The 14,576-nt window shown below is 38.6% G+C and overlaps 1 protein-coding gene across 1 annotated transcript; it reads right to left on the bottom strand.

Annotated features, from left to right (window-relative positions):
- Nucleotides 1-2,990: 2,990 nt before the first annotated feature.
- RP1 (RP1 axonemal microtubule associated) lies at nt 2,991-12,947 on the bottom strand. Its single transcript, XM_003420005.3, has 3 exons — nt 12,315-12,947; nt 10,936-11,107; nt 2,991-8,819 (listed from the first exon to the last, which is right to left on the bottom strand). The coding sequence occupies exons 1-3, from the start codon at nt 12,945-12,947 to the stop codon at nt 3,169-3,171; spliced, it is 6,456 nt and encodes a 2,151-aa protein (XP_003420053.2). The 3' UTR covers nt 2,991-3,168.
- Between the last annotated feature and the right edge of the window lie 1,629 nt (nt 12,948-14,576).

Raw genomic sequence — 14,576 nt, 5'->3', positions numbered from 1 at the left:
ATATTCTGTCATAATTCTCTTTATTTCTAATGGGTCAGTTGTAATGTCCCTGCTTTATTTTGGTTATTTGCATCTTTTCTCTTCCTTTCTTTGTCCAGCCAAAGGTTTGTCAATTTTATTGATCTTTCCAAAGCAACAACTTCTGCTTTTATTGATTCTATAGTTTTTTGTTCTCGAATTTATTTATTTCTGCTCTGCTCTTCATTTACTGTTCTAAGCTTTAGTGTTACTTGTTTCTTAATGCAAGCCTTGTAGAAAAAATTTAAATGTTCAAAAGAATCATTTTCACAGATATTTTTAAAGACAATTAGAACACTTTCATAAAGTATCATTTTCATAAAATATCATATACTTAGTTCTATCCCTCAGAATCTTTGCATATTCTACATGTATACATCCAAAGTTAATAACAAATTAAGAAAGAATAAATGCTTTCAAATCACTTCTTACCGATTTACAATACATTTATTAGGTGCTTATCATATCCCAAGTAATGTGCTAGTTCTGGGATATAAACATGAATAGATATGGTTTTAGCTCTCAGAATTTAATGCCATATGAACATGTTCATTTTAAATAAAAAAATATTTTACACCATCATGCATTACTAATTCATGAATCTCTCTCCAGTTCCTTTTTCCCAAAATACATGTTCATGTAATATTACTTCCAAAAAATCGTATGATGCCTGCCATATTTTTCTTAAAAACACCTGGGTGTTGTGATTTTCCCAATCTCCTTGGTAAGTCTTCATCGATTTATCCTCTAATTCCTTTTTCCATTCGAAAGATAAAACTAAATATCACTCTTTTCAAATTAAAGACAAAAATAATTTCCTTCTCTCTCTGCTCTGGAGAATGAAAGTATCAATTTACTAAACATTTTACTCCTTCCTCCTCATGTGAAAAAACTGATAAAGATATTGTAAAAAGAGCATTGCTTTCCATACAAGAAAGACTGGGTTCAAATCTTGATGTGATACTTAATGTGTACCACTGAAAAACGGGCTTTACCTTCCTGCTTCTAAGTTCTCTCATCTATAAAAAGGGAATAATAAAGTCAAACTCGGCATCTTTAAGAGAAAGGATTAAATATAATAAATGTTAAAGTCCACCACAGTCCTGGGTATACAGTAGGCACAAAATTAACGTTCATTCTTCTCCCCTCCCTATATCTCTCCAAAATTTTTATGTCCTTTTGTTTCACTACAATTTATCATCACTCATTATAGGAATTTACATAACAGAACTAGAAGAGAGCACCACTTAATACATAAACAGCACACTCTCCATAGAGACAGTCTTCAGCTGGTGAAGTAAATAACAATTCATGATTTTTTATGGATTTATGACTCACACTGAACTGAAACCAAAGTTATTCTCCATGTAACTAACTGCGTTTGGCTCCTAAATGCCAAACTTATATTATTTTGGCACTTCAATGTGTGGCTCCAAGAATATTAATCATTGTTCTTTGAGTCAGGTCCAGACAAGAGACATAGATTTGGAAGTTTTATAAGACTTGTTCTTATACCATCATAAAATGGAAAGAAACTTAAAAAGTTGCCTAGGTAAGTCTCAAGTAAAATATCACAAGTATTCAAAATAGATGATTTATTTTTCATAGTCTGGTCAAGTTTATTTATCCTTCTAAGAAACAACATGCTTTTATTCATATCTAATTACATGTTTTATTAATGCAGGTGAATATAGGAACAACAGTCTATCAAGTTCTTCTTCAGAGAAATTATTTTTCCAATTTGAGGAAAACTTTAAAAGTCACCTTTCTCTTTTCTTTTCCAGGCTAAATAATTCCAGCTCCTTCAGTTTTTCTTCACAGCGCCTGCCTTAAATTTTTTCCCTAGTTTTTTCTGACCTCTTTGGGTTTCTTGACATTTTACTAACATCTGAAAGATTATAATTTCTAGGAAATAACTAGAGAAATGCATCTTAGCACTAGAGCAGCTTTTTCTATTCATGAAAAAATGGTGACCCCTTGTCCCATGGAAGTGCTTGCAAGTTCATCAGAGAGATGTTCTGAGGGAACTGGGTTCCACATAGTTGGCAAAAGAAACTGTGATTATTGTAGAGACCTTACAATCATACCTTTTAATCAAATCAGCAGTTAGTAAATTAAGTACTTTGAGGCTATGTGTCTTAGTTACCTTGTGCTGCTATAACAGAAATACCACAAGGGGGTGGCTTTAACAAACAGAAATTTATTTTCTCATAGGTTAGGAGGCTAGAAGTTCTAATTTGATGTGTCAGCTCTAGGCTTTCTCTGTTTGTTGGCTCTGGGGGAAGGTCCTCTTCAGCTTGTTTCCTGGTTCCTTGGAGATCTCCATGTGGCTTGGAATCAATCTTCCCCTATCTCCTACCTCTGCTTACTCTCTCTGCTCACTTGTTTGCTTTTTTAAATCTCTTTTATACCTCAAAAGAGATTAACTCAAGATACACCCTTCACTATCCTGCCTCGTTAACATAAACAAAGACAACACATTCTCAAATGGGATTATAACCACAGGCATACAAAAAAAAAAAAAACCAAACCCATTGCCATCAAGTTGCTTCCGACTCATAGTGACCCTATAGGACAGGGTAGAACTGCCCCACAGGGTTTCCAAGGAGCAGCTGCTGGATTTGAACTGCCGACCTTTTGGTTGGCAGCCACGGCTCTTAAACACTGCACCACCAGGGCTCCAACGACAGGCACAGAGGTTAGGATTTACAACTCTTACTTTGGGGGGACACAATCCAATTCATAACACTATGTATATCCCATTTATTCATTAATACATTCAACATGCATTTTGTACTGAGCTAGCAACATATAAAAGGAAAGAAAAAGAATACAAAAGTCTTGTCTTTGTGGCATTTATGTTGCCTGAGAAAAAATGCAGACACATAAAATTATATAAGTTCAGGAAAAAAACATACAGAAACAATTGCAAAATAACAGAATAGAAACTTAAACCATAATTGCTGAGAAAATGAAGAACAGGTGACTAACAAAAGTCAAATTGGATTATCCAAGGACAAGTTTTCTAGGGTAGGCCCATCTTGAAGCAGCAGAGGTAAATTCTTACAGGGCTAGTCTGTACCCTATTCCATGTGCTTCATCGTGTTACAAAAAAAGATGTATTGATGGAGGACTATGCTGACGCTTCAATTATAAATCTTCTTGTTCATCACTGCTTTCAAGGTTGGTTAAATTTAATTGGTTTTCATCTTCCCAAATGAAAATATTTTCATCCTCAAAAATATGAAGCATCTCTAATGTATTTCTGCTGCTATTTAAGGATGTCTCAACTTGGCAAATATGTAACAGGTAGGTTTGACCAAGCATTCCAAAGGAGAAAAGATAGTTCAGATTTTCTCTTACTACTTGGTTCAGGTTTGTTCTTGAGCTCTGGAATCTGTTATTTAATAAGTTGTTATTTTCATCAACTGCTTTGAAGATTTCATTTACCTGATTGCTGGGATCTTGTGTATCTGAATTCACTTCACCCACAACTAACAATGCTACATGCAAGAAATTCACACAAAAGCTTTTCTTTAAATATCCTTGAAATTTCTTTAAATTATTTTTTTCCTCTAAGTCCAAGAAATTAATTCGATTTAATTTTCCTCTTTTATCCATTGAGTCGTATGTGCTGCTGAAATAAAGCCAATCAAATGCCTCATCAATGGCATCATCTATAAATACTTTTCTCCTACTTGTTTTATTGTCCATATCTTTGACAATGTTTTTGCATGACTGTAGTAAATATGGGTGTATTTTCATCCATAAACGGAAACCTAAGAAATTCTCAATATCAGAATCTCTGCGATATGCAAATCCTCGGCCTCCCTCGTTTACAGGTTGGATAATAACAGTTAGTATTGGGCAATGCTGACCACAAACAGCGTAGAGTTTATCCAAAGAGTCACCCTCCTGAAGGGGACCATGAACCGTACCACTGGCAGGCAATGGCTGGTTTTTAACTGTATTATCAGACACAGGATGGACTTTGTTACCAGCAGATGTAAAGGTGTGAGTGACGGATGTGCATACTCTTCTGGGCTGATGATTATCCTTCTCCTTTGTGTGTTGATTTGGTATTTTTTCCATGGTGCAGATTTTATTTTGAACATCTAGCAAATCCTTATTACAAGGCTCGGAGTTACTCCCATGGGGCATATTAAAATAATGACATTTCGGTTCAAGGGGTTTAGTAAGTTCCTCTAGCTCCGAAGAGGATAATTCAGCCATAGTTGGGCCTGGGGCCAAATTTCCAAAATGTGAATATGGTATCTCACTGCTCTTATCAAGCAGCGTATCCACTGATGTGGTGTCTGCACTGTCACATGTGCCAGGATTTTCAGGGAATGACACCCTTAGCAAATGATTTTCTTTCAGGAACCACTTGCCTTTGTCAATCAGCACTCCTTCCTCTACATCCCCGAGGATTCTATTATGATCATTTTGTTTTGTACTATCTTCTACAGTATCTCCCCCATTATAATTGGCCCCCCCACCATTAAAGTCACATTTATCTTGTATTTCCTCCTGAAATTCTTGCAACATAGGTGAACTACTAGATGTGTGTCCAAAGGAACCAAATGACTGACCTTCAGAATCATAAAGGCCTGCTTTCCCAGCACAGTGAAATTCCACAGACTTGTGAGGACAAACCTGAGATCTGTGTGCAGACCCCAAAAAAAGAGATGGTCTAATAATCTCGGCTTTACCATAAAGTTTTTCTATTGTCCTTTTAACAAACCCTACGTTGTATTCTTTTTCCTGGGCAATCTCTTCACCACTGTCATTGGAAACATCGCTGGATGTTTCATATGGCTGTTCGCTCTCACTGTCCTGTCTATAGTCCGAGAAATCAGAAGTTAATGGACTTTTTAAGCATTTTTTAAAATCAAGAGAGGACTCTGAATAACTTCCAATTTCCATGCTTTTCACCATCATTTTTACCCTCATTTTAGTTTTTCCTTCATTGATCTCCTTTTCAGAGTTTTGCTTAGAATCATAGCAAAAAACTAAAGATGGTGGTGTTACCAGACTTTTACCGATTGTCTCACAAATTACATCATTCTTTCTCTCTTCTTCTATAATGTTTCTGCTAGAGGCTTCTATCAGTTCCAAATTTTTACTAGCCTCTACCTCTTTCTGGATTGATTCTTCAGCAGCTTGCTCTCCTGCATTTACCTTTGTATTAAAGATATTAGTATTCTGGTTTTCTAATTCTTCAAAAGACTCCAATTCTGAAATATTTCTTTCATTTGATGTCATGCTGTTAGTTATTGAGCCTGCTTCTTCAGAAGTCCTTGATTCTTCCTTATCAAAGGATGTATATGCATTTTTATCCTTTAGTGAACAACTCTGAAATTGAGCTAGAGAACTATGTTTCTTACCAAATTCTGGTTCTGTTGCATTTAGGAAAAAGTCACAATGGCTTAAATTACTCATATTTTCCTGTGATACCAATGTATTACAGCTATTTTTATACCCAGTATCTGCCAAAATATTGAGGTCTTTTTGAACTTCATCAACTCTCTCTAACTCTTCAATTAATTCTAGGTTATCAGTATATGCATTTTCTTTGGAATTTAAAAAGCCGTTAGTACTACAGACTTTCATGGGACTACAGGCCTCATCAATTGGGCAAGCTGCCTCATGGATATGGTTCTCCTTTCGAACACAAGACACAGCATCAGTAAGTGAACAAACTTCTCCTGGAAAACAGGCTTTATTCCTGGAGAAGGTCTGATCCATGGCACAACTATCATCAGGAAAAAAAGTATCACTGGGATTACAGGTCTCTTCTGCAAAATAAATCTTGCCCACAGTGCATGTATTACATGGAGAACAGGTCACTTCTGAAACACAGTCTTCAGAGACACCGGCCAAAGAGGAGATTTCCTGTGTTTCTTCATTTTCAGTGCACTTAGGAACTTTCTGATTTGGGGCTGTAAAATAATTTGCAGAAAGACCTACTGGAACCATATTTTGTTTTTTCTCATTGAATCCAAAGCAATCTGTGGTTGACTCCACTAAATTGGCCACAGCAGCCTTCAAGTCATCAGCTTCCTCTGTGATGGCAATGTGCTTTAGAACCTCCAACAATGCAAGTATTTCTGAAGATCTGCTGGTACTCTTATGGGCATCACCTTGACAGAAGCTACTCATGATTCCCTTCATGTTTAGCACCAGGAGCCAAGCTAGAAGGAGTTTAGTGGATGAATTACATATTGCAGGAGAAGGGAAGGAAACATCTGAAAGTGAAACTGGCATTTGAACAACGCCATTCTGAGTCTTTTGAATACTAGGAACTGAAGCTTGCAGTTGGCGAAGCAACAGGGCTGGTATAAGGTCTTTTTGAGCATCCTCTCCAATACAATCTACTTGAATAGCAGCCTCTACGCTTTGCTTTTCTGTAGCTAGGTTTATTTTTTGAGAAGCATGGCTTACCCCTCGTCCTGCCTTTTCAAGAGATGCCTGACTTTTAGTATTGTGATCATCAATAGCTGACTCTGATAAAGTACCACATTCATGCATGGAAACCAAGTAAGCATCATTCAGAGATCCAACTTGGTTCTCACAGACGTCTCTGCTAAGTTCTTCGCCATTACCTTTGGCAATAAGAGACTTACCTACCTCTTTATCTAGATTATCTGCTGTCAAACTGGCATTTTTAGTTATGTGCTTATTACTTCCCATAACAAAATTATTTCCTTTTCTTGAACTTGTGTGATTATTTCCTGGAAAACGATTATTGTTACAACTTACCAAATTCCTTTCACTTTTGCATACTGGAGCTGATTTTCTAGGTTGCAAAGCTGGAAATGGGTTTATGTTCTGCAACCATGTCTGTATGTAATTTTGAATTGATTGATGGGCAATATCCTCAGGAAAATCAGCTTTTTTCAGAAGAGCTAAGGAATTTGATTGTTTCCTTACAATAGTGCCTGATTTCAACTTTTCTTTTTGTTTTTTATGTTTTTTTAAAGTTATGTGTGAATTAGTAACTTTTGAAACTAAGCTATTCTTCGTCAACCCTCTCAAGTACCTAGATGCCACTTCTGCTTGAGACTGGGGTCCACAAAAAGTTCTGGGTGTTTGCTCAAGGAAGTTAAAGACGTGAAATAAACTTTGATTTTCAAAAGTATTTTTGCAATATTTAAATTGACTCTGGGGAAATATTTTATCTCCCTGACCAATTTCTCTTTTTGTAGGTCTTTCTAAGCTCACTTTCTTTAGATGTCTAGATTTTGCTTTGGGTTTTTTTAAAAGTCCTTGAACCTTAGGATTTTGAGTAGTATTTAATTTATTTCTATGGAAATTCTTGGAAATCATGGAATTTAGATTACTTTTGGCATAGAAGTCATTTGATTCAATTACAATATTTCTTGCTTGGAGGTCTTCCTCACAAAGAACCTCTCCTTGAGGTGGACTGTGTGAATTTTGCCATATGGTTTCCTGTGCAATTTTAATTTTACCTCCTGTGTTCATTCTCGCACTCTTACTGGGTATGCCTTTGGCTATAATCTCCCCGTCCTGATACCCAGTGTTTATCATTTGCTGAGATTGCTGCTTCTTTTTGCTGGCAATAGACAATGAAATCAGATTTTCATTATCTGGAAGTTTTGTTACACCACACTGAGCAAATTCATTAATTAGTTTGTCAATTCTTGTGGTGACAGTTGAGGATCCTACTGACGTTGAGGCCTCTGAAATAGTTTTATCAGTTCCAAAGTTGTTACCTGAAGAGTGAGTGGTATCTGCCGAGATAGGACTAAACCAATCATTGGTGTTATCATAACGTCTGAAGGTCTTGGTACTAGTTTTGTTGTCTGATATTACACTATCAACTGTATCTTCCTCCACAATTGAGTTCTCTGAAATGGTCTGCGGCATACCATTCTGGGGCATCTCTAACGTCTTCTGACTTGTAATTTCTAAAACACCAGTACTCACAGCACTTGACTTGAGCAATCTGCTTTCCTTTTTTCTTTCTAAAGATGACTCCATCTGCTCATCATTATTGATCTGAACTAGTACTGGTGTGTTAGATACTGATGACATTTTACTGCTAGAATGTGTGAACATATGATACTCAGATTTGTTTTCCTCATCTTCTGTTTCTTCATTATAGGAAATCTGTCTAATCGTTTTCTCTTGAATTTCTGTTTCAGCTACTAAGGTCACACTCCCTATCACAGATTTCTTTTGTCTCACCCTCCTTGGTCCAGGTGTAGGCGGCCTATAAAAACGGTACTTTTCTTGATCCTGAGTTACCTGAATGACATTTGTGTCCATAGCAGCATTCTCCCAACTAGCAGAACTGCAAGTTGCAACCCTTCCATCTGTCATTTGAGTGTTTATCTCTTCTACCATATTGTCTTCATGATTATCATTCTTCATCATAGGTAAGAGTTCTGCAGACAATGAACATGCTTCAAGCTTTAAACCAGATGACCTATCATCTGTTCCTCCTGAAGAACTGCTTGCCTCACACTTTTCATCATTATTAGAAAGATCAGCTCTACTGACAGTAGTTGTCCATCTTATGGTTTCCTCCTCTTTTATCTTGAATCGAACTTTCATCTCAACTGTCATAGTGCCATCTTGATTAAAAATAACTGATTTCTCAATATCATCTTCAGAAGGCTCTATCAATAAATTTTGAGAATCATTTTTTTCTAAGGCCAAGTAATTCTCAGGAGCAAGAGAACAGTCTGAGTAGCAATCATTATTATTATTATGCATTTTGTGAGAAGAACCAGTATAAACCCGGGACCTTGGGCTTGAAGGCACGTGTATGCTCGCTTCAAAGATTTGAAGAGTAAAAAATGTCCCACATCAAAACACAATATGGAAAGTGCGGAAGTATAAATATCCAATGAAAAATGCAGCAAAGAAAAAAAAAGGAAAGAATTAATATGAAAAACACAACACTATCTAAATTTCATAGTAAAGTTTTATCAGTATCTTTCTCATCTCTCTGTAGTCACAGGTTATTTGAGAAAACTTACTACAATATCTGGTACATTTCTACACATTACTCTGAAAATAAGACCTTAAAATTCTACTTCAATAAGGAGATTGACAAAAATTTAATTTTACTAAGTTTAAAAAAGTAATTTTAATAAGGGGTGTATAAAGTAGGAATTCCTAAGGATTCTAACAAAAATAAAGAGTTTTTGTTTATTAATACTGAAAATGCAATCTAACCAAGTGCTACTTACCTATTCAAACAAGGCAAGTAGAAATTTATGGCAGCATTCATTTTCCTATCTGTGCATATCAAAGAGAGACATCTATAGCTTTATAAAAGTTGAAACATTTCTAGAATTTATTTAAAAGGCTGGAATAGTGAAGTAATAATTATTAATTTAGCATTTACTTTATATAGTCAGTCCACATGATTTAATACAGAGCTCAAAAAAGAACAGAGTTAGGCACAGGCCCAAGTATCTAGTTATCTTTCAACGTGTGTCTTTAGAGTTAACCTTGGCACTCATGCTTCTTAAAGTCAACCAAATTTCTATCAGTAGTTTGTGTAGATTTTTTACATTCTTCCAGCAGGTAAATATCTTTAATATTTCAGGGTATAAACCTAGAAATATTTTTCTTCTTATTTTGAGTATACTTTTACCAAATTAAAAGTCTCTCTCTTTTTTTTTTTTTAGGTAAAACTTAACAAAGCCCTCAGATTCCCTAAAACCATCAAAAATCATACTCAGTGGCCTATACCAGACCCAGGAAAATAAAATCATTTTAGTAAAATGACCAAAGTTAAACAGTACTAACAGTAATTATCTATTGAATGTAAAATACCTATTATATATTAAAATGATAATAAATAATAGATGAGTTTCTCCTTCATTAGCAGTAAGTAGAGGAATTAATACTACTTAAAATGCATATTATTTCATTTCTTATAGAATAAAAATTAATATAAATCGCAATTAGTACTTCAGCATACAACTAAAGTTCTGTTTGAAATATTAAGCATAACAAATAATGAGATTAGCTATGCTGTCATAGGTACCATACAGTCAGTCTACTCCACAAATCTGGGCCTCAAGAGACCCTCCTCCTCCTGTAACCATACGATAAAGTCATAGTGAGCAGCTGTTCCTAAGGAATTATCAACCTATATTATTGTTAACCAGAGTGAAGGGAGCTGCATGAACTTTTTTAAATAAATAAATAGGTGGAGCTGAATGCCTGTGATCTTTACTGGAGCAACGGCAGAAAGTACAGCATATTTGTAGTTAGAGATATGCAAAAGTACAGTCACTCAGCTAATCTGCTGAGCTCAGCTATGAAAGCTGTATGCTACTATTTAGAGAAAACTCTGCTTCTACCAGAGACGTCACTTACATGGACTCCACGGAATTCTCTAAAATAAGAAATACTGGCATATTGATTTTTTAACTAGGTATTATATGCAAACAGGTCCTGGGTGGTGCAAATGGTGTGCCCCGAACTACTAACCTAAAGGTTGTCAGTTCAAACCCACTCAGCTATGCCATGAAAGTAAGGCCTGGTGATCTGCTTCCATAAAGATTATAACCAAGAAAACCCTATGAAGCAGCAGTACTCTGTAACACATGGAGTCACCATGAGTTGGAATCCATTAAACAGCAACGAGTTTGTTTTGTTTTATGTGCAAAAAAATAAACCATCTATTTAAATAGATGTCATTGATTGATTTAGAAAAATCTAAAAAAAAAAAAAAATTGGGCAATCTTTATGACTCTTTCCAATGATAACTATCACCAATTTTACGTCAGACTGTTTTTAATCTCATATTTTCTCTTCCGGAAGAAGGAAATTGGTTATTTAAGCATGGATTTTTGTTGTTGTTGTTGAGGTAAAAAAAAAAAAACAAAAGCTCAGCGCTAAAAATAAGGGCTATATATTTAAGTGACTTACTCTTTCTGCTTTCTAACCTAGCATTTCCTTCGGGGTGCACACGATGAGCAATCCCTGGTAACCTAGCAGGAAGCAAGTACTTTTGGATGTCATAATTTCCTGGTTTAAATGGCTCCCTTCCTGCTGCCACAATGGCTCCAGAGCTCAGGATCACTGCCTGGAGGCTGGGAACCTAGAAGAAAGCACAGTTCAGATCTTCACTTGACCAGCGTAAAGTTTTGTTCTTTCCGTGTAGTAATTCTAATTGAATTTTGATTGAATCAATTCAACAACTTCCTGGCCTTGAAGGAGCTAATCACCAAGCATTTGGTAGGGACAAACGGTGTATACAAAATAGCTGAACATACCAAAAAGGCCGGGAGGGGGGCAATACCTTCGTTGAGCATGGTACTAGCTGGGTACACAGACGGTCTTACAGAATAAGCACCCTCCTACCAAGAAAAAAAAAAAAAAAAAAACCTGCCACTGACCCTACAGGACACAGCAGAACTTCCCCATAGAGTTTCCAAGGAGCTCCTGGTGGATTCGAACTGCCAACTTTTTGGTCAGCAGCTGTTGCACTTAACCACTACGCCACCACGGTTTCCAATTCCCACTCAAGGAGACCCTATAAGATAGAGTAGAACTGCCCCATAGAGTTTCCAAGGATGTAAATCTTTACCAAGGCAGGCTGCCACATCTTTGTCCCGTGGAGCGGCTGGTGGATTAGAACCACCGACCTTCTGGTTAGTAGCTCACCACTTAACCACGCGCCACCACGGCTTCTTTACAAAATAACTAAAGAAATCTTTAAAAAAAAAAAAAAAAAAAAGGTATGCAGGACTGCTTCTACCTTCCCCAGGTCCCCAGGACCGGCCAATGAGCTGCAGAGCCGGGTAGGAAACAGCCCGGCGCACGCTGCCGCTGCCCCGCAGGAAACTGCTCCCGTGGACTGGCTCCCTCCGGCCGCAGGGGAGGCTCCCCGCCCCACAGGAGCCCAGGTAAACGCTTTCTCCCTCTAGGAGAATGCCAGTCTTGGCAAATCCTTTTAAAGAAATGCCGCTGAGACTGGATTCTGTGTCAACACACCCTAAGTTCGCAGAACGGAAGACAGAGTGTGGGACAAAGAGGAGACCCCCGTGCCCAGCGTCCCGAAGGAAAAGCAGAGCTTCGGCCCGCGGGAGCAGGAGAGCCAGGTGGAGGGGCGGCCTTGAGGTCGACAGGCTCTGCCCCCACCTACAGACACACCGCCCAAAAGGCAAAAGGTGGTGGGCCGACAGACACCCCCGCCACGAGGGCCGGGTGGGGGCCCTGCGGCCGAAAGACCCCCGACGAGGGGGGAGGACGAGCCTTCTTCCGGCCAGGAGACCCTCAGGCTGAGGGGCCTCGGGAATACTCGCCTTCCTCCCGTCCGTCGCGTACAGCTTCGCCACTGGGCACCGCAGGACCTCGGCGAGGTGCCGCAGAAAGGCCTCGAAGCTCTGGGTGACCCTCGGGCTGACCGCCACCACACGGCCTACGCGCGGGTCGCCGTTCCGGAAGACCACGAGCCTCCGCGGGCCGCGCGCCGGGGCGGACGGGGCGGACGGGGCGGCGGCGGCGCGGCGCGCATGTGCGTTGGCGGCATGTGCGTCGGCGGCCCGGCTGCTCTGCCAGGGCCGCGGCCGCCGGCGCGCGCGCTCCAGGTCCACCGGCTGCACCCTCCGCCCGTGCGAGCACAGGTACGACTGGCCGTCCTGCAGCTCCTCCAGGCGCGTGACGCTGTGCATGCCCCGCGGCGTGCTGATGTTCCTCACCCCGAACGGCAGGGGAACCTTCCCGGACAAGTTATCCAGCAAAGCATCAAACGTCTTAAAAGAGCGGGGATTGACCACCACTTGGACCCCGCCGAACTGGGGGTCTCCGCTCTTATAGAAGCTGATCCGTTTGGCCACGACAGGTTGAGGAACGCTCAAGTGGCGGGCGTGGGGAACTCGACCTTCAGGAGAAGTCTCATGAATCACAGAGAAACTAGTGGAAGGGGTTTCGCTCATCTTGGTTGAGACCTAGAGAGGGAAGAAAATCGTTAATCTTCAGAATGACAGCACATGGAGAATACATGATAACGCTAATGAGTGCTAATTATAGTTGACATCCAGGGTATTCCTAGGATTCTTCTCATACATTCATTTATACCTGCCATTTTTGAAAAATAATTTTAAAAGCCTTACAAGAAAAAGACACAAATGGAACAGTTAAATAAGAATGTTTATAATTAAAAATGAAAACAACCTAAATGCACTCATAAGGGCTTAGGTAAATAAATTATGACTTATACACCCCTGTAATAGAAAGCTATGAAACTGTGAAATACGGCTTTATAGTTCCGTATTTATTGGCATAGAAAGATGGTCATGACATATTGTTAAATGAAAAAAGCAGTTTATAAAACATAATATATCATTGACGTGTATGTATACATATTTATTGTACAACAGAGAAAAGTCTGGCAGCATATATATCCCAGTGTTAATGGTAGTTATATCTGGATGGCAGGGCTATGGATGAGATTTGCGGGTTCTTATAATGGCTGTCCCTTGTGAGCAGGAGAAAGACGTGGCAGTCTGCTTCCATAAAAATTTTAGCCTCGGAAACCCTATGGTTCTACTCTGTCCTATAGAGTCACTATGAGCCAGAATCAACTCCAGGGCAATGGCAGTGCTTTTTTTTTTTTTTTTAATACTTTATGAACTTTTAAAAATTTAACAGAAATTATTGCACAATTTAAAAATAACAAAAGGAGCACAAAGTACAAACCAGCGAGAAAATTAAGAGTTTTGCAGTTGATGAGTTTAGTTTCTCATATCTTGACAGTTAAATGAAAGGGGTGAAACAGAAAAAGTTTAGAAAGTTATAGTTGTCTCTTATATGGAACCAAACGAGTTCATGTGGAGGAAAACTTTTTTTAACATCAAATTCTAGGAAGAATGTATTGCACAGACCCTTAGAGGAAAAAAAGGCCGTATTAAAATAGTGTAAAATGTTTCCTCTGCAGACTTGTAAAATATGCAGGCAAACCTGACATACCACTACCATACTTTGGGAAACACTGCATTAAACGTTTTGTTTTAATGATATAAAAATAGTCCAGTATGAGTACTGCTCCCTCTAGTGGTTCTAACATTAAAATCTTGGGGATGGAATTCAAGAGGAGGCATTTTCAGCAAACAGTAAGGTTTTCTTCAACTTCCCAATGAAGTCAGAGTCTGTGACTGACAAGTGAGCTGCTTTTGAAAGGGTTGATCTGGTTCTGGGTTTGTTTTTTATCGGTAGCATTGTGTGGCTATTTTCTGTTGTTTTAAACAAATTTAATTATTGGTGTCTTTTGACAGGAAGAATGCCCAGCTGCTTTGAAACAATGGTACAATTTGAAGACAAATTGAGCAAAACAAATAAATGTAATCAGTATTATAGGAATGAACTGTCAGTATAAACCAATGTGGTCTGCAAATTTTACTTATCTGTCACTTAGGAAAATGTTTCAAAGATCAACCCAGAAATTAAATGTGTTTCCCTTCCATCCTCCCTCAGCAGTTTAAAATAATTATGTACTTAAGACAGTGAAGGCAGCTGTAGCAGGCCTGGGCATGCTGGGGGATCCAGCTTTGCAATGGAATCAGCAA

This window comes from Loxodonta africana, chromosome 18, assembly GCF_030014295.1.
Source record: "Loxodonta africana isolate mLoxAfr1 chromosome 18, mLoxAfr1.hap2, whole genome shotgun sequence".
Classification (NCBI taxonomy): domain Eukaryota; kingdom Metazoa; phylum Chordata; class Mammalia; order Proboscidea; family Elephantidae; genus Loxodonta; species Loxodonta africana.
This window is presented reverse-complemented; position numbering and strand designations above follow the sequence as displayed.

Coding starts and splice junctions, on each gene's coding strand:
- RP1 (XM_003420005.3), bottom strand. CDS start 12,947: ATGAGCGAAACCCCTTCCACTAGTTTCTCTGTGATTCATGAGACTTCT. Junction 11,108..12,314: donor ACGCGACGGACGGGAGGAAG/GCGAGTATTCCC, acceptor GCTTTCTTCTAG/GTTCCCAGCCTCCAGGCAGT. Junction 8,820..10,935: donor TAGGTTAGAAAGCAGAAAGA/GTAAGTCACTTA, acceptor AAATCTTTGAAG/CGAGCATACACGTGCCTTCA.